Raw genomic sequence first — 27,481 nt, forward strand, 5'->3', positions numbered from 1 at the left:
ATCCACCTGCTGGCCTCCACCACTTGCTGATGTTGCTAAATCTGTGGAAGCTATGCCATAGCTACCGCCAAACAATTCAGTTATTTTTACACATTTGGCAGCGTCTGCCTGAAGGGCTCGTTTCTTTTTGGCCCTTCTTTCCTTTTTTTGTTCTCCATTTTCTTTAGTTCGTCTATAAGATTGCTAAACAAGGGGGAGGGTGCATCCGACCTCCTCGGCTGTAATTGGTCCAGCCCAGAGTCGATCATGACCAACTGGCCAATCCAACACCTTTCATTATTTATACCCTTCCAAAAAAAAAAAAAATTGATCGGCCCATAAAAACAAAAAATTGCCAACTGCCCGATGGCCAGTCCAGCTATGAGGATGCCCAGAGATACTTGGTTGCCACCAGTGGTTATCACTGATTACAAGACAGGTGCTATGTTGGTATAAAGGAAGTAATGCAACTCTTTTCTGCAACTTAAAAGCCATCTCAGATCACAGCTTGGGTCTTTGAGACATTGTGTTGTAGCCTTGAGATTTCAAATATATGAAAAAAGGGCACTTCTGCTTTGAATTCTTATATGAAACGATAGAAAGTTGATCGGAGGCCTTTTTCCAAACTCCCAGCAACATGTCAGTAACTCGCTGTTTGAGCTATTGAGATGAGAGGTTTCAAGATCAGAGTTGGGTGAAAGATATTAGATAGAAAAATGAGCATAAGACAGAAAAACCATTAGATTATCACTTTTCAGACATGAAAAAAAGTGGAAAGAAAACCTGATGAAACAGCAAAATATAGCTTCTGCTCATTGACAGAAAAAAAGCAAAATGTTTTTCCCCCATTTACCCACAGCTCAAAACCCATAGCTTTCTTAAAATCAGATACAGAAATGTATCTGTAGTTTATTTCTTGCTGTATTTGACAAAATCAAATTAAAAATTTTGAAGCTGTGAAGTAACACCCCCCCCCCCCCCCCACCAAATAAATAATTAAATAAATAAACCAAAAGCACCACAGACAATAGAGGCAGTGTACTCTTGATTCTAATTTAAGTGTGTCGGTATCAGTTTTCATTCTTCATGTGCTTGTTTATGTGCTTTTGTTTGTTCTGCCAGACTCCTACATTGCCAAATCAGCCTCGTTGCCAGGCTACGGCAGAAATGCACTGAACAGGGTAAGGAATCAATGGGTTGTGTGTGTGTGTGTGTGTGTGTGTGTGTGTGTGTGTGTGTGTGTGTGTGTGTGTGTGTGTGTGTGTGTGTGTGTGTGTGTGTGTGTTCCGGTTCTTCCTATCTTGGTGGGGACCAAAATCAGAAATTTACTATACTGGTGGGGACCAACAGCCTTCGTGGGGACCAAAAACCAGGTCCCCACGGTGTTGAAGTCATTTTTCACACTCAAAATGTGGTTTTAGTGTCAGGGTTACAATTGGGATTAGGCATTTATTTTTGATGGTTAGGGTAAGCGGCTAGGGAAAGCATTACGTCAATAAGATGTCCCCACGAGGATAGCAACACCAGATGAGTGTGTGTGTGTGTGTGTGTGTGTGTGTGTGTGTGTATGTGTGTGTGTGATGACTCGCCTTGTGTTTGGAGACAAAAACCAAGTTCCCATAATTGATGATTGCAGTCCACAGATAATGAATGTAGGTTTCCTCTCAAGAGTCAGAGAGAATAAGATACACATGGCCATTTGCTAAACTGTAATACATTGCAAAGTCCTTCATTTGCTACTGACCTGAAACCCATTTGTATCAGTTGCTTCTTAAGGCCAAGTGAGACAAATGGCATGATGCTGTCGATACATTAGTGTGATAAGCTGTTAGACTAAAAAACACTAAAATATTGTAAAATATTAAATGTGTATTTTTATTCCATGTTTTCCTAAAATGCACTTTCCTGTTGCGGCAGCCTGGGAGTGTTGGTGGAGATTATTACCAGTATGACAGCACTAATGCAGTTAATTGGCAGATAAGAGGTAAGCCTATTGCTCAGCTCAATCTGCTTACTTGAGTTTTTCTCTTGATCGATTGCCTACCTTAACACATGTTAGTCAGAACTGTTGGAACAGCAATTGTCAGTGACTCCTTTTTTTCTCCTTCTTTTCAGAATATAAGGTAAGATCCAGTTGCTAGTAAGAAGTAAGAAAGTAAGAAATCTGTTGCTGAGCAAAGAGTGACAGGTTTGTATCAGTGGATAAGAATGATGATGTTGCTTCTTTAATCTGAATAATGAATTAATCTCACTCAGTAGCACCCACTTCAGCCAGAGAAATTGTAACGGTGACAGACTCATTTTACTGACAGCAAAGTCAAACCCACAAATAGACGTTAACAAAAGCTAACAGTACCAGCCTTTTTATGGCAAGATAAGTATATGTGTACTCATGAATATGAGTAAACACAGGCTGACAGTACTATGACAGTACTCTCTAAGATCAAGCTGCCTAATTGGAAAGTTAATAATAAATAATAGTCATGTATTGTGTATATACTAGTGCATGGCGATTCTCCAGTATTGTCTGGTCTGTAGTTTTTCTCCTTTTTAGGCAGTTGCTAGGCAACATGGTATCTCAACATAGCATGCATAATTCAAGTTTTGTGGTTAAAAAATTGCATGATATTGTCGTGAAATTTTAATCATATGACGCTTTTAAGGTGTTATAGGCACATAAACTACAAAGGCATCAGTTAACTTGGTAGGTGGTTGCTTGGCAACATGATGATATCACAACACCTGCTATAGATGAGAACCTTCAGGGAAAATTTTGGTTGCTCAAATCTTGTTTGCGTAGTTATTTGTATATAATCACAATAAATATATATTTCTTCTTTTTAGTTTTATGTAACAATGTTACATGTTGGTGTCACATGCTGTATCCTGAAAAAGCTCCTATTTATTTTTGTACTTTTTGGCACTGAATTAAAAATACATGTAAAGTAAAACCGTTCAAGCTTTATTTTTGTTTGTATTTAGATGATTATAATTTATAGTTCAGGAAGATCAGAATTATGCTGAAACAGACATCAGTAGACTTGATTCTGCTGCGTAATTATTGTAAATAATTCTCACTTGTTCTTTAAAAGTCATCATTTTAGGATAAAAAAGAAAATCAACCGAGAACTTCATTAACACCAGAAAAAAACAGCATTTCTTAACATTTTCATTGGTGAAATCACAAATTTGAAAAAATAAACTTAATGTTCTTTTTTTTTCTTCATATACAGTTTTAGGGGTTGTTGGCATTGTAACTGCATTTGACCACTAGAGGGTAAAACAAATGCAAAATGATTCAGATTCTTCTGATGCAAACATGTTAAAATATATACTGAATTTCCAAAATTTTTACTGATGTTTTTGTTTTCATCCTCATTCAAATAATCATTTTCAGTAAAGAATTTAGAAAGAAGTCAGCATTTAAAGTCCTTTTAAGTCCTTTTAGCGTTTCATACTTGTTTCAGCTAAATCACCCATGGTGCATTTTGATGAGGAACCTTACAGGAATATTAATAATAAAACAACCCTTTGACAGGTATTAATAATATGTTTTCTTTCTTCATAAGATCTACCCATATGAAGCCCTTGTGGTGTCAGTCAGAGGGCAGCAGCGCCTCCCCAGTGATGTGGACCGAGCCAGACTAGAGGTGACCTGTTATAGGACCCAACTCTTTCACAAAGTCTACATCAAGCGTTGCTTTTGATCTTTCAGACTGTGATGAAAGCTCTCAACACTAAAGAACAAAAAACCCTGCAGTGTCCCTCATGTTGGACACAATGAGCACTGCAGATGTTTTACGAGTCATAGAGCAGCAAAGAAAGCAGAATACAGAGCCTTCCTCTAAGCACTAAGTGGCAGATGTTGTTGCCCATAGCCTCAAACAACCTGCAATGTAAAGCTGAATGGACAGACTGATCATTAGCGGAGAAAAACATTTAAAGCACAGTGTTCCCTGTGTGCTGCATTGTGCAAAAGTCCTGAGTCACCATTCATTTCTTTATATTTTGCTAACAAAATGGGAAATAGGTGCAGTGATTTACTGAAACACGTGCAAACGTAAATGGAAATAGAGTGCATAAAGCAAAAACAGAATTTTTACAGTTCCAAAGAGCTTGAACTTTCTAGGCCTCTTGAAGGACATTCAAAGATTTTGACTGCCTTTTGTTCAGTTGTTTGTCAAGATGATCCCGCACTGCTTCAGAAATGTTGAATTCCAGGCTCAGGTACAAGGAGTGGACTAAGAAAAAACTGCCAGTGTCCTAAGAAAAAAATTGAAAGTGCTTCTGAAAGCCTGGATAGTTATTGCTCAAACCACTTTAAAATTACGAGAAAGCCAGGCTACTTAAAAGCAAACTTTACAGAAATGAGGGTGACTTGATACTTTTGTATAGTACTGTATGTCTTTTCATTTGGTACTATATCAGTAAAGGTCACTACTTATGAATTTTAGAAACTCTGTGCAACTGGTCGTGTCACATTATTAATGTTTTTTCTCTATGGTTTATTAAATGTAAAAATTAGATTGTGTTTTAATCTTCTTTGTCTCTTCCTGCTAACAGCGTCATCTCTCCCCAGAGGAGTTTTATAGAGTCTTCAGCATGTCCATGTCTGCCTTTGACCGTCTTGCTCAGTGGAAACAAAATGAACTGAAGAAACAGGTCAGACTCTTCTGAGAAAAGTCAACAGATCCTTTCACTGAACCCAGCTTGAGTCCATGGCTCAGCGGAAGAAGAACTGAACAAAATAAGAAGGCAGAAGAGAGATGTTCTTGGCTTGTTGTAGCTGCTGTGTGTTTGGACTTCTTAAGCAATGTTTGTGAAGTCTGCCAAGTGGCCAAAATTGAGGAAAAATCCCCACCAAGAAGGGAAAACTGAGTGGTAGAAAACTAAAAGAGGAGCAGAGAGCTTCACTGGAGCTACAACGGGTTGCTTGTGCCTCTCCTACCAGCAGATGGCAGTGTGTTTACACGAGCGTTACAGTTTTTGTCTGAACTACTGATGTGCTTTTTAAGAAACTCCAGGTCTGCCAAAAAACGTGTATTCTTATGAAGTATGTCAGCTGTTCTAGAATCTAGTTTTGGGGGGTGAGAGTTGCTGCAAAGTCTGATAAACTGGCAAGACAAGAAAATGAGCACTGTGTGATTCTCAACATTGGGGTTACTGAACATGGTGTATAAATAATGTGTTTTTATAATGTGCACATCTTGAAAACCAAAGGTTTTCGTCTACATTTTTCAAACAACATGTTTGATTTTTGATGTCAGTATTTCTGAAGCCATATTACACACTTCTTTTCTACATGTGCAAGCAGACTGGACAGTCCATTGACGTTTGCTTTGAAATGACATTTGACATAAATGAGCTGCGTCATGGCTCAGAGCTGGGAGGTGTTAGTTTAGAAGTGGGGGTTTAGTACTATACACTTTAAAATAAGATGTGTGCGTTTCACTTATATATGGAAATCCAAGCTTTTTGTTCGTATTTGCAGTTATTCTCAAGAAACAAGCCCGAAATTCAGATGCTGGACAACAGTTGAAACACTTTTTTTCTGACATGTTGTGTATGTGTGAGGGTGTGAGTGTATGACAGTTAATCAAGAATTATTTTTTTTATTAATATTTAAAAGCCATCTGAACAAAGTGAAGAACTCTGAATATAAGGAACGCCAAGAAAGGAAATATTGAAGGAAGAAATATGAAAATATGAAGTAAAGGTTTGTGTTTGTGATTAACAGATGCAATATGTAGTGACTGAGCTGAAAGTGGTCTAATTAAAACAAAAATCACTGGATAGCTGTTGCAAAGAATGACTCAAGTTTGTTTTAACTGGCTGTAAAAGGTGAAGTAATGCCGTTGAACCAAGTGGAGGGTTTTTGTGTTTACAGGCTGCAGCAATTAATCACATATACAACGTTTGCCTTTTTGTTTATTGGAGTTTTCATTTACAGCATAATGTCTTTCACTGCTACTCTTAAATAAATGATGCACTGATTTATTTAGTGTGCGGTATTTTTTTTTCCAACCCTCGAATGCAACTCAATAGAAGTTATGATGTTATCTGTTCTATGGTTTGTATTTTTAGACTTCACTGACACAATCATTAATCAAGGGCTCATCTTTAAAGTGCTTTCACCTGGACCTCTCTTATCTCTCAGAGTGTTCAGTTTTACTGCAGATCTGGGGGTACGGAGAGCTGCTTCCTTATCTGGAAAATATATGAATTTTGATAAACGCTTTAGGAAAGTGGAGGACTATCAGTGAATATATCTCTTGGCAGATTTGTATTTTTGTGCACATAATAATAATAATTTATATGAGTTTACTATATGAACATTTTTTTAATTAAAGTAATGTGCATTTTAGAAATATAATACATAGTCTGAGAGGTTTAAATACAATTATTTATTTAACTGAGTGACATTTATTGCAGCTACACCACCTGAATTAGCACCCAACCGTTGCAATCTTTTTTATTCATAAACTTGTATTAGCTGTTATTTGGTATCATGAACATAGACGTTTATTTTTTTTTCTGGTTGTACTTTGGTTTTACCACCTGACATGGATGGTTTACCAGCTGAATTTACCCATTAGTATCCATATTTAAGAGAACACAGCCAGCCATGAAGACCTCACTGGGTTACTCTGTATGATGAAACATTATTTTCACTGTTATTATTATTTTATTTCATATTAATAGTCTCATATTCATGGTGGAGCCATCGTGACATATGACAAATTGCTGAACAAAATTCTAGTAATTATCTCAACAGCTTCAAAACTATCTGGATTTGATTTTTTTTTCTTGAAAAAGACAGTTTTCACCATTCTAAAGAACACCAACATTAATATTTGACTTTTTGTGTGAGAGAGACTGAACTCCTTCAGCCAAACTCTTCTTTAATAAGTCATCTTCAAGAAATAGTTTCCAGGCTTCTTGAAAGACCTCCACTGTGTTTTTAGGCGGCTTTAGAAACTCACTGTTTTACCTCCCTTTGTTCATATATGATTTAAACCAAAAATGGAATTTTCAGTCCAGTTCTTGTATAATCTAGCATACCTCATTATTTTCTCCCACTTACTTTTCCTTTCTGATGATGCTTCAGTGAACAGTAGATAATCAGCTGAAGAGCCAGATGCATCTCTGAGGTCCCGTGTCAGGTCTTTACTAGATATCTTGCTGTTTTGCAATGATGTGACGTTCAGATATTGTTCATCTGCTGTAGGTAGATTTTATTTAGTTATTTTTAGCCCTTCTACTTATTTTGTCCCCCACTTTTCCAATTTCCTTTAGATTTTTTAGGGACACACTGCACACCATAGTGGGACTTCCCAAGTTTAAGGATGAAAAAAAAAATACAATTTTATACCTGTCAAACCTTGATATCAGTGCCATTTTGTATTATAGATTTGACTAAAGAAATAGGAACAAATTATCTGTTTTTGCAAAACTGATTCTTTGCTAACTTATATATAGAAGCAAAACTGTTTCATTCCTTTAGTTAGGTTATTTTTTTTATGTTTGAGTGGTTCAGACTTCGGGTCCTAACAAACAACCAAACTGTCACGACCTGCGGGGTTGGCAAGGCACTGATCAGCAATCTCTCTCCCCCTCCCCTGTTTTGCCGGGGCGGAACTCATGGCAGGTTCACGCCCTCGGCCCATGCCCTCCTGGATCATGCACACCTGGGCCTCATCAGACCAGCTGGTATATCAGAAGGAGGAGATCAGCTGTTCAACGCTGGATTGTTGTGAAGACTCCTGTCAGTACACGTCGAGCCCTAGTTTCCCACACTTCCACCTCAGAAAGTAACACTTGTCTCTCTGTTCTAGATTCCCCGGACCCGTCCCCGTGTTTCCCCGTGTGGAGCGTGTAAGAGGTGGCTGGTCACTAGCGGAGAGAGGTTGGCGTGAGCGTGTGTGTGATCCCCTTGTTTTCCCTGGAGCCCTGGAACCCGTCCTCGCACATCTTGTATATAGCACTGTCCTCGCACTGCCTGTAAATACACTTGGTGAAGATTTTTGTGAATAAACTGTCTCTGTTACAACGCACTCCGGAGTCCTGCGAGTGGATCCTCAGAGCAACCCGTGACACAAACAAATAAAAATTCCTCTGAAAATGGTGAAGTCCAAGGAGCCAAAAGCAGTCAATGAATGACTTTCAAAGAAAATGGAAAAAAAGAGAAAGACCTTCAGAAATCCTGGAGAACTATTGCTCAAGACCACTTCAAAAAAACAAAAAAAAAAACAAAAAAAAAATTCCAAGAAAGTCTGGCTCCTGAAAATCAGGCATTGCTTAAACCTTTTCCAGAGCACTGTAGACTCAAACATGTGCATGATCCTTGAGTAAGGACCCTCTTAACGTTAAAAAATTATTCTGCCTTTAATAATTATGGTTTATGATCTCTTAAAGTAAGAAAGTGCATATTTCTGGCCCCAACAGTATGCATCCCGGCCTCCAACCAGATATATTTGCTAATAAAAACCTGTTGTCTGGTTAATACTGTAGGAATTACATGATCATGTGAGTATTATGCCTTCCGTACCAAACTACTACCCCGGTATTGCCATGTTACTACCAAGCTGTAATGCTATGATGACTATTGTCACTGTGGATCTGTAACAGAACACCACCAGCACTAGGACCCAGCGGGACTCTTGATGATGAACAAGCAGCCCCTACTCAAAAAGTGTAGCGGCCACTCTGACTCACTTGGCCGCACAGAGGCCGACAGACCTCCGCTGTGTATGCGGGTACAACTCTTCTCACATGAGCAGAACTTGTAACCGAAGCAACTGACGGATTATTACTGGAAACAAATCGGGCGGCACAGACTTCAGAACATCTGAAGACATGGACTCCAAACGACAGAGTGGTAAGTAAATATCCATGTATCGCACGGTAACTGTAAATACTTTATGATAAAGCCTCCATAGGTTGGGTGGGCACCAGTGTAAATGCAAGAGCTCCTCCACAGCGAGGCCACATTCATAAACCCAAACAGAAACAACTGGTTACATTAAAAAACATTATCCACCGTATCAGATACGATATACAGTTCTTTTCCAAACAAAAGCGATGTTATGGGTGGTTTTAATACATCTGGGTTCTCGTTAAACACACGTGAATGGAGAAGCAGCATCTGTCTCAAGTTTCTCTGAGTGAGCGAGCAGAGCGACCCGCGCCTCGCTGCCGGTTGACTCCTGGGGAGTGGGGAGTGATGTCATACAGCCACGCGCCGGGTGGTGCGCTGTGTGAGTGGATGGAGGAGGTATCCTCAGGTAGAGTGATGCAATCTGATACCAACAGAAAAGTGCCCTGTTGGAAGCAGCGCTGCTGGTGGGAAGCAGCAGCAGCTGAATGGCTGCTCTGTTTCAAAACCCTTCAGGCCACTGTGTTGCAAACAGGAAGCTTCTTTACGGGAGACCAGGTGATGAAGAAGGGGCTTAATTTGAAAGATAATAAGAAAGGGGGTTCGTTTGTCACAGAGGTAACTGGTTAAATAGGCAGTTTGCATTAAACGGAAATGTAAATGGATGTCAATGGCATAGCTCAATGCAGCTGCAGAATTAAATTCTAAGCATCTTATCTTGGAATTTGGGACTCTTATCTTATCTTATCTTATCTCATCTCATCTTAACATCCTATAACACATAACTTCCCCAGTTCACTGTATTTTTATTAAGTGTGCAGTTCATCTCTTTTTATTATAAGATTTGTGTGAATTTATTGATAATTCGTCTTTTGAAGCAGCTAAATGTAAATAAGCCAATCTTTTTTGTCTTATGGACAGGTGACAAATAAAAGGAAAGAAATAACATTGTTGGGCCACTACATGCCACAGTATGGCACTAAACTTAAATATCTCTGGATCTCTAATGGAGGTCTCTTTTCCAACTGATTCTCACTCATTTGGTGTTTTAGTGATGGTGGTGCTCACACTGTCTAACAAGCTGATCTAAAATCACAGATAGATGTTCTTCCATCTTGAGACCAGGTGATTGTGAAGGCTACAGCATACTATACACATCACTTTTTATAAATTATTAATTAAGAGATTCATTGGCCACCTGTGTCTTACGGATACGAATGTTGCTAACTAGTAAAGGCCATTCAAATCAGAAGTGATTCTTTATAGGATAAAAGCTATGTTATTCTTCCCTGTAAAAGCAGGGAACCTTTCTGTCTGTAAATTTGTCTGTTTGTCAGGAGGATGAAACAAAAACTATCAACCTGACTTTCATGAAAAGTTGCGCATGGACAAATTGAAGAACTGATTCAGTTTTGTTGTGCACCTGGATCACTTTCTTTTTCTTTCCTTAAAAACTGGAAAATGCTGCATTGGCTTTGGCAGACGTTGGGCTCGCTGCCCTTTTAGTTATTTTATTTACACTTCTGCTTTTCCAATGTGAAAATGTGTTGGAGGGGAAAAACATGGAGCACTCAGACACAAGCGGCAAATCCACAGCCAAATGGTTGGAGCAGCTGTACACTGCAGGAGAAAATATTCTCACAGTAAATGTGTGAATACTTGATACTGGAGATTTGGCAAAATATTGCAAGAGCTTCAGTGGCTGGGAAAAATTGGTAGATTCTGAGCTGTGGATAAAGGAGAGATTAAAGAGCTGCAAAGTTTTCTCACAAGCCTATTTTAATTTAAAAAGGTAAACATACCCCTCACTGAATTTTACACTGTTTCTGCGTGCATTCTGCCTATAAGTGGTTTATTGCATTTGCACATATGATTTTCCTCAGTTTAATATGTGTCACAAGCCTTGACCTCTGCCACGTTTGCCTTAAAATCCCTTTTCCTCTACGATTCATTCCAGTGCACAACACACCCCCTCGCTCCATTTTCAGAAAGTGCACAACTCCCTCTTGATTGGATTTCAAGTTGTGTTTCACACAGAAATATAACCTTCACGAATGGAAGTGAGACTGCAGCTCGAAGCCAGAATTAGCTGCGCTTCAAATCAGCTGTGATTACATTTTCTGTAACAGAAACGCAACAGAGCAGCAGGTCTGTACATGTGTCCCATGTGTGTCTGGTGTAGGTGGAAGCTAAGCTGATGTGGTGATGATAGCAGCTTCCCCCTGCCACCAAAGTGGAAAAACAGAGAATCCTGATATTTTGTCCTCATCATCACCCTGTCACTCCCCGTAAAAGCAATAAAAAATAAAACCTTTGAGTGGGTGCGTGTGTCTGTGTGTGTACGTACGCCTCAGTGTTTGCATTTGTGAAAGACAGTGATGACAGGTAGTAACAGTAAAGTGTGGACTGGTCCAGTCATTTTAAATCGTGTGCACTTGATAGGATTATTGCAGACTTAGTTCAAGAAAAGAAACAAAACTAGCTAATTTCCAGATTTCATGCCTTCACAACTCATACTAACTGTGTTCTGGCTGCTGCGTTATCTTTACAAACCATTTTCATTCCACTCTGGGCAAATAAAGAATTTCAGTATTTATAAAAGTCGTTTGTGCCCCTCTGTTTCCTGTGTTTCCACACCATTTGCTATCTGCAGAAAATGATAAGATACTAAAAGAATGCGAAAAGAATTCGTCTACTGTTTCCCCCCAGCTGTTTCTTTTTAAGTATCTTGCTATCTTTGTTGTGGACTTTTTAAAGTGTCTGACTGAACGCTAACCCCAGGCAAGCACTGACACCATCTTTTGTTGTCACGAAAATATGAATTACTGGATGCTGTGTCTCTGAAGTAGACTTTTGTCTTAGTGGGAGATGCTGGGCCTGCCAAGCCTTGAACTTTGGCCTCTGTCTGAAGAGGATGGGTGTCTGGGGAAGGGACAGAGGGAGACAGGCGAGGGAGAGGAGTTGAAGGAAAAGGATCTCAGAGGAAGGGAAAGAAAGGAGTGGCAGAGAGAATGTGCAATCTGGAGGGACCTCAGTGCTGAGGAGTGTGGGGGAGGCAGGAAGAGGACAGTTTCATACGGTTTTTGCGTAGAGTATATGTCTTAAATTACCCTTGTTACACATATTAATGTCAATCAGGTAACAGAATCTATGGAAGCGAAAAGCAGTACAGTTCAGTGCATTCATATAGAGTACTTCTGAGTCATGAAGTGTTGGTAAAATTATAACATGGAGGGATATTTTGAATGGGAGAGGCAAGTGAGGATGGGTAGCCTTGGATTTATGTTAATTGGTGTGTTCGAATTATAATGGATGGGAACGAAAGCCTCAGTTTAGGAGAGCCAAAGTGTCTTTCCTGTTTTGACCTGCTGCTTATAGGTATTATGCGGCGAGAAAAGCGGCAGCAGCAGCAGCAGTAAGTAGCAGTTGTTTTGTTCTGAGCTGCAACCAAACACACTAAATCAGTCCAAATGAGAGTCGCATGGCCCGAGTCTCATGACTGATCTTCATCAGGAAGTCTGTCTGTGGAAACACACAGAAAAAGGAACGTGAAGACGCACAAACAAACACATTCCTCTTTGTACTCTTGTGACTGTATGTTTACTCAGACGAGGAAGCGAGAGACGAATTAACAGTGAGCGTTTGTGCTTCCTCTTAGTTAAGTGAATGATCGTGTCTATCAGTGGGGAAAAAAAGGATTTGAAGAGGAAATTTGTGCCGTGTGTGTGTGTGTATGTGCTTGCATGTGTGTGGTTCTGGGTGGAGTGGGGGTGCGTGGGGCAGTGGGGGATTACAAAGATCCCTCTGTGGGTGAGACAGACCACAATCCTGCAGAACAGCTGATTCTCAGCTTCTGAACCCTCAGGTCCCTTGAGAGAGAGAGAGGGAAATAGAAGGAGAGAGAAATAAAGATATAGACTCAGAGATGAGGGGGAGAGAGAGAGCAGACTGATGTCCTTGACTGTGCGTGTCTTTGAGACCGGCAGAAAATAGATCAGAGCACTGGTCTGATTACTCGAGATCTTTGTTGATTGTTTTTTAATTGACGTTTCCTCAAGTAGAGCAAAATGCATCTGCAAATTGAGCACCCATCAGATAGGAATCTTTCTATTCAGTTGGTTTGGGAGAAATGTAGAGTATGGGCAAGAGATGGAGGGAGAGCATGCAGCGAGAGAAGATGTTGGGGCAGAAACCGAAACAGCAGGACACAAAATGGGAAAGTGGGAAGAAGTGAAGGAGAGTCAAGATCAGGAAGGAGGGGAGAGAAGCTCCTGTCGACAGCAAAGACAGGAAACCACAGCTGCACTCGCACGTACACTCACTCATACACACACGCACGCACACACACAGCTGCTGGAGATACAACCCTGCATGCCCGTGGATTGAGACCGTGCAGCTGCGTTGCACCACGCCCCTCTTACACTGTGTGTTAGTTCCTGTTTTGTTTTCTCCGGGAGTCTCTGACTCCGACAATACGATTGTTTGCTCTGGTCTTGCCGAGCATTGTGGCCATCTAATTTTGGCCCTTGCGGAGACAATAGAGTATTGTCCGAGTGAGAGGGGGAGGCGGAAGAGGCTTGTGAGAGAGTCAGGGCTTTTTCGCTCACTCTCTCTGTCTTCACGTTGTGTGTGAGGAAAACAGACTGTTTTGATCTTATTTTTATTTAACCCTTGTTCCATTTCTTTTCTGGGAATAGGCAATTCATTTATTTATGCTTTTTTTAGGTGTACTTATGCCATAATAAATTGTAAACATACTAAAGCTTATTGATCTGACTAATCATTGTGAAGCATGTTCTTCTTAACAAAGCCATAAAATTAAGTGGATCAGATTGTAAAAAGGGACACGAGGCGAAAGAGTCTGCAATGCAAATCATTGCTGAAAAATCCTGTTGCTTTTCCAGCTTTCCAGCTATGAACTTTCTGCTTTGTATTATGAATGAAACTGAACTGTAAATTTGACATTTTTAATGCCAAAAAATACAAAATTTAAATGTTTCCACAAACTATAATCTTTCCAGTGTGGATAAAGCCACATAAAAAGCACAGGCTATTAAAACCTCCCACTGGAAACCAAAGGGACATGAAACTATTTTAGACTTGGTTGCACTTGACCTGTTCAAGTGTATGAATAATACTTCATCAAATAACAGTGGATAATATCAGAGAAGCAGTTCTAATGTCTTCAGTGTTTAATTAAAAGTCAATATCAGAAGAAAAGCTGCTTGCTGTGTGTTCAGACTAATCCTAAGATACACCTTTCAATCTTCTTATATTTAGAAGTAAACAAGTAAATGAACTAACTTGGGGCTTCAAGCAGTTTGGTAACCATCTCCTGTCCTCTGTGGTGAAGCTATACATTTTCCTCTTCACTTTGGCTCCATTTCCTTTAGGGAAGGAAGCTTCCTCCTCCTCACCTTCTTTTTTCTCCGGCTCCCCCTCCTGCTCCTCCTCCTCCTCTTTGTTGGCTGTGAGCAGGCAGGATGTGTGAGAGTGTGTCAGGGCAGTTGAAACAATGTCAAGGTCAACAAAACACACACACGGACACACACGCTTGACCCACACAGGATGTAGGAGTGAAAAGAGTAAGTTTTTCAAAGAAAGCACAAAATATCAACGTGGAAAGTCGGATTTAACGCTTAGTAGTGACACACAGAAAACTCGCTGTGTTCCCAAAAAGGCTTGCTCCGAGCGGGACAAAATCACCAGGGTGACATTAGAGGATGTTAAAAATCTTTTCCCTGTCAGCTGTTGCAGCAGCTGACAGCTGAGTTCCAAACTGACTTCATGCCACTTGTGAACTGACAGTTTGGCCTTGTGATGATCTGATGGCCACTCAGGATTTTACTTTATTGCTTTTACCTTAAACATTCTTCCCTTAGACAATATTATAGCCTTAAAAACTGCATAAAGCATTATTACCATGCAGATTGTACGCAGTTATATTTATCTATAAAATGTGACTACAGCAGCTAAAGACATAAAGGCCTAAATGTCCTCCAGTTTTCTGCTTCTGAATTCAGACAAATCTGGTTATTGTACTGCTATCCTTAAAATCGTAGAAACATGCTGTCTAACCAGATACTTTCTATCTATTGCATTACTGTGGCCTTCAGTAACACTGTGAGGCATCCTTGAGTCATTTTTGTCCAGGACATATCCTTTAGCGCACACATTAGACAAATATGTAAGAATGCTTTCTTTCATGTGCTAAATTCAATGGGAAACACCCTTTCTTAGAGTGATGCTAAAAAAAACAGTTCATACTTTTTTACTTTGTGGCTGGACTCTTGTAATTCATTATTATCAGGCTGTTTTAAAAACTCCCTAAAAAGCTTTCAGTGTTTCAAAACACTGCAGTGAGAGTACTAACAATGAGATCATATTTCTCCCAGATTAGCTTCTCTTCATTGGCTCCCTGTTGAATTTAAACTTCGCCTCACACACAAGGTCTTGAATAATCAGGGCCGTCATATCTTAAAGACCTCACAGTACCATATGATCATAAACAGAACACTTCGCTCTGAGACTGCAGGCTTATTTGTGGTTATTAAAAGTTTCTAAAAGTAGAATGGGAGGCAGAGCTTTCAGCTGTTAGGCTGCTCTTCTGTGGACCCAGCTCCCAGTTTGTATTTAGTAGACAGACACCCTCTCTACTTTTAGGATTAGACTTAAAACTTTCCGTTTTGATAAGGCATACAGTTAGAACGATCCCTCCCTGACTTCCCATGATGCACTGAGCAGTTCTTCTCCACTTATCTCTTCTCATTCCCCATTCATTATATGGCTTTGTAAGGCATTGCACTTTGTGTTATCCCTCCCATAGTGTGTGTTTTGTCCTTGTTTCTCTGTTCCCTCCTTTTTTCTTTTTCCCCTCACCCCGTTTGTGGCTGCCTGTCCCTGAGCCTGGTTCAGCTGCAGGTTTCTTCCTGTCAAAAGAAAGTTTTCCCTTCCCGCTGTCTCCAAGTGCTTGCTCATAGGGGATCATCATATTGTTGGGGTTTTCTCTCTAATATTATGGGATCTTTACATTACAATATTTTGATGAATTGATATAAATAAAATTTAGTTGAAGTGAATAACCTGGTGGTTCTTGAAATCAGAAGAGTATTACATGATGTCTGTTTTTGTGGTTTCTAGTTGTGATGGAACGACTTGTAAATGAGTTAGGCTCTCTGCTGAAGATGTTGGACCACGAGACGGTCAGTCCTGCTACCGCTGAAAAAATGGCATCCATACGCAACATCCTGGACTCACTGCAGCTGTCAGGTACAGAATCTCCAATGTTAGGATGGCAATGTAAATAACTCAGGTTAATATTTCTTAACATGTACAGTTTCTTGTACAGCACAGGTTAATACATTTCACACAGCACATAAATAACTTACAGTTCTTTACTTAGTCAACTGCACTGAATGACCTTTCCCAATTGTTTAAATTTAGGACTTCGAAGAAGGTCCACTCGGTCCTGGCTGGTCCAGCCAGCCGTAGTCTAAGCAGTTTAAGGTCTGGCTGCAGATAGACTACATCAATAAAGTGAAAAACTCATTTGTCCAAACTTCCAATTGTTTTTAAGTCACTCACTATGATTTTGATGTTGCTGTTTGATTGATGGTTTTGTGATTTCCACTGACTGTGTAATATATTCTCCCTTGAAGATAATAAAGATCTGATCTTTCAGATAGAGCCCAGTAATAATAAAATTGCCCTTTTGTGTTACTTTTATTATTTATTTTATTTCCTGCTCTTCTGTCAGGTGCTACTGGCTTCTTATAGCATGCATAGTTCTACTGTAAGATTGGACATCTAGAGACTGAAGTTTCTGTCTTTTGGACATCTGCATTTTGGTTAGGTTTTGGTAAAACGATTTTAGGATGAAATATGACTTGCAGAAACATCAGGGCAGTATTTAAAATGGTGTTTCATTAGAAAAAAGTCATGCATTATAAACAGTTTGATTGCCAGACTTGTCTCACTAGTGCCAAGAAACACCTTCTGCACACCAGCAGGTCAGATAGAACAGCAGCATTTGATGTCCTGGCATTACAAAAATAGTAAAAGCTGCACTTTATTTCAATACAATGTAGAAATAAGAATATTCAATGTAGAAGTGTTTTTTTATTTATTCAGGATGAATTCAGCTGAGTGTGATGGCAGCAGTTTAGCCAAAAAGAAAAAAAGAAAAAAAAAAGTCAGAAGTGTCACATCAACAGTACTACAGCATGTCTTTCTTTTTTGTCTGTTTGCAATGGTGTGACCCTACTGTGTTTAGCCAACCACACTGAAACTGCTCAACTTGAGAGAGTGCAGCAGTTGTTGTGCTACAAAATGCAGCCTCTGTGACATGAAATCTTGCTGAGGTCTTTACAGACAAATCCCTTTTTATCTGGAAGAATACAGGATGTCGGGGAGGATAAAAGGATCCGTGTAAGAGGATAATGAAATGCAAAGAGGATAATGAGAACAGCAAAACATCCCGATGGTCTCAGAAAACAAATATTAGACTGGACCCAGTCTGTCGTGTCCATACTCATCTTTTTTAAATAGTTGCTGTGTATTTCGCATCATTGTATCTGTTTTTTTCTGTCAAACCTTTCTGTGACCTTTCACACACATTTTCTTTGTTCTTGCTGTACAAAGATTTTCAATCTCAGTTCTGTACTCCCTGTACATAGGTCACCATAGATCTAATTTTTATTGCAGATGAAATACTATTTATACTTCATTATTCAGTCTCTATAGCCCTTCTTAATCCTGACCTAAAAGCTATAGGCTATGTAACCCTAACTCTGATCCTGGTTTTAATCCATAATTTGTCTTTTCCACAGTGAACGGCTCTGATGTCTACATGAACAGCTGTCTCTATGGCAATGGCACGAGCTTTGTAGAGTCTCTGTTTGAGGATTTTGGTTAGTAGTCCTTCAAAATACCTTCGGTTCGGTTCAGTTACAAAAAAATCCTTTGTGTATGTATTTACAATCATTATACCTCTGTTTATATAAAATTATAAAGTTAATCATGATTAATCCTATCAGGCTGTGATTTGCACATGCTCAGTGCATCTCCAGTGGAGCAGAAAGAGCACAAGGATGAAGAGGAGAAGACTCATCCCAATAAATCTGTAAGTCATTCACAGAAACTACTTACCTACACCAGCCTTCCTTTTACCCCCAGTTCTGGTTCAGCAGCTACCTTTGGTTTTCAGACCCCAACTGACACTCCTCCTCCTCCTCTGCCAACTACACCCCTTCCTGATGACTACTATGAAGAAGCTGTTCCTCTAGATCCGGGATCTACTCCTCAGTACTTTACCACCAGTATGAACACATGCATATACAAACGCACATGTGTGTGCGCATTCATGTATAATGGTAATCAGATCAGTACCTTTGGTTCTGCTTTCTCACATACTCTATCTATTCACCTGTAGCATCCAGGAACTCTGTGGAGGACGCCTATTATGAAGATGCTGACAATAACTACCCCACCACCAGAATGAATGGGCCTCCCAAAAGCTCCTGTGAGTCTTAATCTGACCCTTATTCATGCTAGTTTATGTCTAGTAGTAGAGCTAGGATTTTGTGAATCACAATTTGTTTTGTGGATCTTCTGTAAAACAATAATTGCTTTGGTACTCAGACAATGACTCAGATGCTCTGAGTAGTTCCTACGAGTCTTACGAAGAAGAGGAAGAGGAAGCAAAGGGCCGAGACCAACCTCAGAGATGGACAGCCGAGGAAAGAACAGATGGACCGGTTCGAGACTGCCGCATCTGTGCCTTCCTACTGCGAAAGAAACGCTTTGGCCAGTGGGCTAAGCAGCTTGTTGTTGTCCGAGACAATAAACTGCAGGTAAATAGATGCTGCTGTTTATTAATGTTTATTTTATCATTCAAATCAAAGAATTGTCTTTTTCTGGTGTTATTCAAGGTAAATCCTTATTTATTTATGGTGAATCAGACAGTTGAACACACTTATTTGTAAGCCACAGTTTACACAGTTATTTTCCAGCTTATAACAGTAAGAGGCTAGGCTTACATAGATTATCTTTTACTCAAATAATGCATGTTCTTGACTTCTTCCTTCACAGTGTTTTAAAAGCATCAAAGAGAGCTCTCCCAACACAGAGCTCCCACTGAATCTTTGCAACGTCATCTATGTCCCTAAGGAAGGCCGGAAAAAGCGTCACGAGTTGCGCTTCTCATTACCTGGGGGCGAAGCGCTAGTCTTGGCAGTCCAGAGTAAAGAACAGGCCCAGCGATGGCTCAAGGTACCTTTTTTCACCTCATTAGAGGCACGGTGCTGAGACAGATGAGCAGACACAAGGCTGTGCCTGTAAATGAATGTTTTCTTTTTCTCTGTTCAGGTGGTCCACGATGTTGGCAGCCAGTGTAGCAACACTGAGGGGCTGGATGGATCAACTTCTCCAATTATACAGAGGAAGCTGGAGCTCGACAAGGTGAGTGTGCTTATCTGCGTATGTCCTTGAATGTCAGACTGTTTGTCCGCAGTGTTCTCTTTGTGGTCTTGCCACAAAGACCAAAATTTCCCATAAAACAGACTTAATGAGGAGCCCCAATGCCGGTCTAACGCTGTGCTCTTACTGTGTCTTACTATGACAAATGTAATTTGTGGCATACTGAATATATACCCCAGTTTTAACATTTCAGTGTCGCTGACATCACCCTCTTTCAGCCCACGCATGACACAACTATTCCTTTGGCTTCTAGTTTACAAGCAGTGAGTGAGGTGATTATTGCGGTTGCTGAGTTGCCTTGGTTTCAAAGAGCTTCAAGTCCTGAACAAACTGAATGCATGCTGACATGGCAGTTACACCCCACGTTGGCAGAAAGAAATAGTCATACTCCCAGAGGATACATTAATTTTTATTTATTTTTATTTTTAACATGAAAACGGAAAGACAAATGTGCCAATTTTTGCTATTCCTTGTCTCCTCTCTTCAAATGTTATAAAAGAGAGAAGTAAAAGTGTTTTGTTCCTTTTGTTGCCAGGTGCTACAGTCTGAGAGACAGGCTTCAGACTCAGACAGCGGGCCAACAGCAGACAGTCAGGCCACTGCACACGGGTCAGGACGAGACACTACTGACTCACTCAGTACGTGAACCTTCACCAGCAGTTTTTGAGATGTTTTTGTTGCAACCGACTCTTTTTTATTGTGGTTGCTTCATTGAAATAAGCTTCTTGTGTGTACACTCTCAGTAATTATAGCACAAGACATGTTATTGCAGGTTAAATCGGTGGTTATAGTGAGATTTAACGTTAGATTAGTGTCTGTGGGTAATTTCTCAGTGTTACCACAGATATATTGGGACAGTTCAACATGATTTACACTTTACATGCTCTTTAAAATCACAGCAAAGCATCTTTCTGGTCTCGTTGGCATATTTCACAGTGAAAACAAACATTTAGATAGATGGTTGTTAAAGGGTATTTAGGCACAGTTCCGCAGATGCAGCACACTGTTGATCTGTGGGGAGAGGCATAACACCTTCCTCTCACGTGTTGTAAGATTAGGAGGTAAAGGATTCATTTCAGTATATTTGTAACACACATCATATACTGCATTGCTCTTCTAGCATAATTTATGTTGCCATTTTTATGAAAAGAGAGGAACACTGTATGAGTAATACTATTCTGACTCATTCATTGATACTTTGTAGCAAATTTTAAAAAAGGTAAACTAATAACTGGCAGGGAGACGATTTTTTCCCTCCATTATTCTACATCTTTAACATAGAGAAACCAACATAGTTACAGTTTAAGAGAAATGTAAATGACTGTGATGCAACTTCTCTGTAGTAAATGATAACTGTATGTCTGTTACAAAGTTTAGTGGTTGTTGATGGGTTTTGTGTGAATAGTGTTTTACGTAGTCTAGCATCTTTTTAAACCATAAATATTTAAATAAGGGTTCTTCAAATGGTTCCTCAGTTTCTAAGAGTCCCCACTTTCAGGGTCTGGAACTCAGGTCCCCACAAGGCTACAAAAGCAAACACACACACAATATTTTTGTTTTTCTATCTACAAAATCAGGAAGGATAAACCAGGGAGATCCTTGGTGCTGGGTTAGAAAATAGGTCAAACACAGTGAAATTGGGAAACAGTTGTTTCAAATCTGTTTACGGACGAAGGAACTCTGATCCTAAAGAGACATGAGAGAGAGGGAGAGACAGGAAGTGAGGCTCGAGCAGATATGACATCCTTCCTGTCCTCTTCCTGCAATTGTCTCCCACTGACATCATCAGGAAGTAGTGTGAACAGTGCACTGCAGCACCTGGTACATTCAGAGTGAACTTGCAAACCGGCTGTCGGGGTCTGGTTGAATAAATACAAGCCATCTCTGAAATAACAAGATATTATTTCTTCAAAAGCTTCATGAGTCCTGTTTGGGTGCAGGGTCTTTTTCAAAAATGTATTTTTTCCAGAATTCAGACCTTTTACTTTATTCCAGTTTTCATCATGTTTTTGTTACATTGTAACTGATAAAATGTAAAACTTAAAAAAATAATAACAGCATGATATTTAAATGATGAGGCAACATTGTCTGTTTTACTGGCTGGATGTTATAAAGTTCAACTTCAGGATGTGTTTGACTTCAGACAGGGGGAAGCGTGGAGCATTTTCAGAGCTGACCGGGTCGATGAGCCGAGCAGCTGGGAGGAAAATCAATCGGATCATCACCTTTTCCAAGCGGAAACCTCCTTTACCAGGAGAGTCTCCTTTGTCTTCTGGCCAGCATGACAACCCCCGCTCTGGTGAGAAGACCTGATGAATACTTTGTTGAATGGCTGGTTAGTTAGAGAATCATCTAAGTGGCTGATTGATGTTTAGATTGTTTTCCATTAGCATTTGTAATTTGACATCAGTGTCAAAGAGTGTTAAAGGACAAATTAATGCTGATGATGCACAATTCAGAACAATAAAAATGCCTTTTAGGAAAAAAACTTATAACTGTAGAGATGTAAAAGTTATTGTACATATTCTTCCTATAATACACCAAATATTTGTCCACGAATTCCTCCTCCATGATCAGGAGCTAAACAATTATAATGTGCTGTAATGGGCACAAGTAGATATTAAGTCCCTGAAGTTTTTATTCCATATCTGTTGTTATGACATCATCAGTTTGCCTAGCCAACACCTAAGAACAAGCTAAAATGACTCATTTTTAGCATTCATGCCAATATAACAACTTATAAAAACATCATATCATTTTAATTTCATGATAATAACATCTAATTTAGATCCAGAAACCGAACGTCACATCAAACAGTGTTGGGTACATTATATGACAATGAATAAAATGTAAATACGTTCTTTTTAACACACTCATCAGGATATCTGAGCGTGTGTCTGAGCGGCTCTTGGAGGGAGCGGTGGTGCGTGCTCCGGGGTGGAAGTTTGTACCTGCAGAAGGACCCTGGGGACCAGCGACCCCCAATCATTGTGGTGCCACTCAAGGGGGCAGAGGTGATGCCAGGCGGGCTTGGACCTAAACATCCGTTCTCTTTCCGCATCCTACAGGGAGGCAACGAGCTGGCAGCTCTGGAGGTGAAGCAGGAGATCTTGAATCATTTTATCCAGCACAGGAGATTTAATGTATATACAGACTGATTTTATTTGTGCCACTTGGTTACATCACTGTTGATATAGATGAGAGGTATCATCAGTGTGCGCACAGGCATGCCACACCTTACATTTTTCTGCTCATGGACTAACAAATGTGCGTGTGTCTGTTCGTGTTTGTGTGTCATTCAGGCCAGCTGCTCTGAGGATCTTGGCCGCTGGCTTGGAGTTTTATTTGCAGAAACCGGCAGCAGCACTCTCCCTGAAGAGTTGCACTATGATTACATCGATGTGGACACACTTACTGACATACGGCATGCTGCCAGACACTCCTTCTTGTGAGTCAACAGTATGCGTTTTTGTGCATATGTTTACCCAATAGTCTTTTATTACAGCTTTTATTTTGAAATACTCATTTTTATATTCATATATCTTCCTCTTCTTTTTCTCCCAGGTGGGCTACAACAGCTAACTCCTCCAGTAGTGCTTCAATAGACTCCAGAACTTACGATGAGGTCTATGAAAGTGTTGCGGTGAGAAAACTTTATTTTTCTTTAATTCTAAGCAAGTGATGAGATACAAAAACCTTTATATTGAACACAGCAGACACAGAGATGTTTAAATCTGCTTCTACTCTCCTCACTGATCCTCTCCTCTCTCTTACATTCATTCATTGAAATTTATTGCAAATTTACAGAATACAAACACCATTTTTTTGTAACTTAGGATTTTAATACCATTCTGTGTTGAGCTTCACTGGAGCCCTAGTGAAACTACTAATAAGATTTTGGATAATAGATTAACAAAATATGTTTTCTTTTTTCTTTTTTAATCCGATCTTTAAAAAGCTTACATTTATCAGTCATATAAACATATAGTATTTATAGTATTTTCCTTTTCCTTAAAGTTCCTCTATTACATTTTGTTAATTAGAATTCATTAAATTATTCTGTTGCAGGAAGTGGATGTGGAGAGCAGAGGAGGCCAGGTGAGACGTCACGCTTCGTTCTCCAGCAGGGACTCTGAGAAAACTGAACAACAAGCTGCCATTAAGAGACATGCCTCCAGTGAGTCTCGGTTAATTTCATAATTCATTAGACTGTCTCCATGAAAGTGATTTGGGTTCAAATGTGGCCAAATCTGTCTTCATTTCCTTCTTTTTCACATCATAGATGTGAATCAGTATGGGCGGTATGGGAAGACACGGGCAGAGGAGGATGCCAGGCGGTACCTGAGAGAGAAAGAGGAGTTGGAGAAGCAGAAGGAGGACCTCAGAAATGCACTGATTTCCCTGCGCAAGGAGAAAAGGCAGTTGAAGGAGGAGGGGAAGAGCGGCACAGGTCAGAGACGAATCACACACACAGCGCTTGTTCAGTCGTAGGCTTCATAGCGGTCCTAATTATGAGTGTGTGTGTGTGTGTGTGTGTTCAGGTAATAGTGTGGAAAAGCAGTTAGCTGAGCTGGAAACACTGTGCAAACAGAAGGAGGAGGAACGGGTGGAGCTGGAACTGAGACTGACAGAGGTCAAAGAAAACCTGAAGAAGTCACTGGCTAGAGGGGCACTGGGTCCACCTACTGATACCAAGATCAACGTCAAGGTAGGCAGCAAACACACACATCTGTTTACAGCTGGAACTGAAGCTCTCCTTAGAAAACTCTTAATGAATGTACTTTAAAATATATACAAACGCTCTTATAAGAGTTCTTTACATACATACATTTAAATGCAGTCGTGAGGTTTTTTGTTTAGGATGGAGGTAAAAAGATGATACTAAAAATACATCAATATCAACGACTGCTAAAAGTTCATATGAGCTTCAGTGAAGATTTACGGTTGATTTTTGTCCAGAACATGAGCTGAGGGATTTCTCATATGAACAGCTGGGACTGTATTAAGACAAATCCTTTAAATCAGTGTGCAGTGTCTGTTACCAGACAAGTCATTTATTTGACCATATGGCCCTTATTTATTTGACTTTTATTTTATCAGGCTTTATATGTTTGTTTGCTAACATATGTTTCTCATTTTAGACATTTATAATGAGTTTCTGTGTTTGCTTGTTTTGGTGTTTCTCTCTTCATTCTTTCTGTGTTCTTGTATGCTTGTTTTAGTAATCCATCTGCTTTTGACTGGAAGAACTTTTGGTCTTCTTGTGTTGTTTTTAAAGTAACATCACTGGGCTCAAATAAGTGAAATCAAACTTTTACTGTTTTTTGGGGGGGTTGCCTGTGTGTTCGTGCGTAGGCGCAGGGCAGTAAGGTTGAAAAGGTTTACATGGAGACTGTGCCTGTCAACGCGGCATCTGAGCTTCGAAAGCGGCCTCCGTCTCTTTACGCCTCCTCCAAGGGGAATGTGATGCAGAAGGCAAAGGTAGAGTGCGCGTGTGTTTGTGTGTGCGAGGACCAAAAACTGCTTGACTCACATGCTCCCGTTTTATTGTTTCCAGGAGTGGGAGTCAAAGAAGGGGACATAGAGTGATCATAAACAGATCGACAGATGGCGACGAGGACGTTTGAAAGGAAAACGCAAGAAGAGCAAGAAAACTGGCACTGAAGAGAGAAAGGATGGACTCGGAGGCATTGCGCTCTCATTTCATCTAAAGGAAAAGTACAGGCAGCGTGATGCTGCACCAGCTACTGTAAATACGACATGCTCAGCTGATACATCAGTACCGTGTTAATGTGGATCACTATGAACGTGATGTGTACGTGTTGGTGTGAGTTTGCATGCGTGTTTACATTTGCACAGGGCTGCAGAAAGTTTAAAAAAAAAAAAAAGGAAAGCGTAGCAAAGGGAGAGTGTAGTTCTTCAACACTGTGAGTTCAGCGTTACAGGCAAGACGTTTTAGCTACACCCACTGGTTTGTATTATTTTTATACTTGATACTTGGAAATGAAAAATGAAAAACCTGGTTAAAGAAATTTTTTTAGTTATAATCTTAAATTATCATTATTAGTAAGAGAAGTACAGAATCTCATATCTTAATTGTGTATTTATACGTTTAATAAAAAATATCGAGTAGACACTGTTCCTAAAAGCAATGAATAAATGTTTGTTGTTGCAATGTGAAACAATTGGTTTTAACCTTTATATGACTCTTATTTTTCACATTTGACTTTTGCACTTTATCTTGTTGTATTTTGTGATTGCATAAATGTGTCCTCGGCCCCTCTCAGCTGAATCATTTGAAGATAAATGCCTGTGTCTGCTTTACCTGCCCTTCACTGAGAAACGAACACACGCAAATGTTGGAGTAAATAATTTTATAAAGAATATTTGTGTTTGGGACTGTTTATTTTATGTCCCCCGTGTCTATTTTCCCTCATTTCTTTAGACTTTTAAGATTCTTTACCAGAGTTTCTTTTATTGCTGCCTCTCATCCACCCCCAAGATGAGTTACCAATAATAGCAACAGAGCTCTGAAATAGAAGCACCACCTAGTGGTCAAATAAAATACCACTTTTGTTTTAATGTTCTTGTTTTGCTTCCAAAGGCAAGTTGAAGTTAATTATGCTAAGTTCAACATTAAAATAAGTCAATACTTAAGGTTTTTTCCTCTCTTATAAGAGCTCAAGGAGCTCCTTAATGTGAAGATAACTACAGTCAAAGCTACTATGTGAGAGGGCAGTGGTTCAATGCCAAGCTCCTCCAGCTTGAATGTTGTTGAGGTCTCCATAGACAGTTTACGGAGCCCAATACTGTAGCTGACCTCACTGATTGTGAGACAGTGAGAAAGTGTTTAAAGGCTTATGGGTTGGAGTTGAACGTTAGGTGAGTGTGAATAAAACAGCGTTATAATTCTTTCTCTTCGTCTGCTAGATAAGGCAATAAATGTCATTTCTGTTCATGGTACAACTCATAAAAAACGTTTTCATGCATGAAAAACACAAATTCACTTTATCCAGAATCCTGTTTGGATCCTACAGTGATTAACTTAAGTGTTTTATGCATATGTTCAGTGCAGCACCATGCGGTTTTCGATCATCATTCACGTGCTCTGTTAAACTCCAAATGTCTGAATAACAAGCATGGCTTCTTTGAGCCTTCAGATAAAGTGTTTTGCGTGTTTTTAATATCTGTATCAAACATACAGTCACGGTAAAAAGAGAGTGCACCCTCTGCCGATTCTTTGTTTTACATCATTTGATCAGGGCATAACTAAATATATTGATCTGGTCTTCACCAGTTCTTAAGATTAAGTTAATACAACCTCAGATGAAGAAAAGTAATGCATAATACATTATTTATTTAAGCACGCCCATGATTCTTAAGCTAGTAGAACCACTTTTTGTCAGCTATAATTTGAAGTACCTTGAAATAATCATTTGTATGACTTCATCAGTCTCTCACATCTTTGTGGGAGAATTTTTGCCCGCTTTTCTTTACAGCGTTGTTTCAGTTGTTTGAGGGTAGCAGTCGGGTTGAGGTCACTGTGCTTGGCAGTCAGTACGAGGAGTTTGTGCTGATATTCCGTGGTTGTTTTTTGTCCATATGCCCAAAGAACATCGTTCCAGACGTCTTGTGGTTTGTTCAGAAACAGCTTTGCAAACCTAAGACGTGCTACTATGTTGATTTTAAAGAGAAGAGGCTTTCTCCTAAAAACCCTTCCAGAAAAAGAATAAACTTATTCAGCCTTTTTCTAATTGTATTTATTTGCTGGGTAGTCCACTTCTGGGAACATCGGCCACTGTCTCAATTGTTTACACTTTGGAAGGGCAAATTGGAAAATCTGCCAAACTGATTGGCGGCAACAATTGCTTTTCTACAATCAGTGCTGATGTCGTTCCTCATTGGCGTCGTGTGAATGCTCCAGACCAGCAAACTGCCAAAACTTGCTTTTATAGATGTTCTCACACTTGGTTGGTTATCAGTATCAATCAAGTGTTTTTGATTAGCATCATCTACTTCTTACCATCTTAATCCCTGTGGAACCAGTAAAGGTGGTAGCTTTCACACATTGCTTTTGTTTTGGCTTAATCTTCGTTAAATAAATAATGACACACTCTTTTGTATATTTATAAGATCTGCCAAGGACCAGAT

At 39.7% G+C, this 27,481-nt stretch overlaps 2 protein-coding genes across 6 annotated transcripts in view; both read left to right on the plus strand.

Moving 5' to 3' along the window:
* Positions 1–5,976, plus strand: part of LOC113030347 (actin-binding LIM protein 3-like) — a 59,324-nt gene extending 53,348 nt beyond the window's left edge. For all 4 annotated transcript variants that reach the window (XM_080307191.1, XM_080307190.1, XM_080307192.1 and 1 more), the window contains 4 exons: positions 1,102–1,160; positions 1,897–1,963; positions 2,095–3,629; positions 4,543–5,976. In XM_080307191.1, coding sequence (XP_080163317.1) covers positions 1,102–1,160; positions 1,897–1,963; positions 2,095–2,120 — 152 coding nt within the window. In that variant the 3' untranslated portion in view covers positions 2,121–3,629; positions 4,543–5,976. The remainder of the gene's footprint in view (positions 1–1,101; positions 1,161–1,896; positions 1,964–2,094; positions 3,630–4,542) is intronic.
* A 1,678-nt stretch (positions 5,977–7,654) lies between these two features.
* On the plus strand, positions 7,655–25,714 carry afap1l1b (actin filament associated protein 1-like 1b). Of its 2 annotated transcripts, XM_026182531.2 has the most exons (20): positions 7,655–7,744; positions 7,815–8,857; positions 15,995–16,123; positions 17,683–17,763; positions 17,890–17,975; positions 18,060–18,171; positions 18,285–18,374; positions 18,494–18,705; positions 18,944–19,123; positions 19,220–19,312; positions 19,866–19,968; positions 21,474–21,629; positions 22,211–22,425; positions 22,633–22,778; positions 22,895–22,973; positions 23,399–23,507; positions 23,613–23,780; positions 23,872–24,038; positions 24,686–24,811; positions 24,888–25,714. In XM_026182531.2, exons 2-20 carry the CDS (start codon positions 8,836–8,838, stop codon positions 24,912–24,914), a joined length of 2,301 nt encoding a protein of 766 aa, XP_026038316.2. In that variant the 5' UTR covers positions 7,655–7,744; positions 7,815–8,835; the 3' UTR covers positions 24,915–25,714. The 2 variants fall into 2 exon arrangements, with proteins under 2 accessions (XP_026038316.2, XP_080163322.1); XM_080307196.1 differs by lacking the exon at positions 24,686–24,811.
* Positions 25,715–27,481: the final 1,767 nt, after the last annotated feature.

The sequence above is a fragment of the Astatotilapia calliptera genome, chromosome 10, assembly GCF_964374335.1.
Source record: "Astatotilapia calliptera chromosome 10, fAstCal68.1, whole genome shotgun sequence".
NCBI classification, from domain to species: Eukaryota; Metazoa; Chordata; class Actinopteri; order Cichliformes; family Cichlidae; genus Astatotilapia; species Astatotilapia calliptera.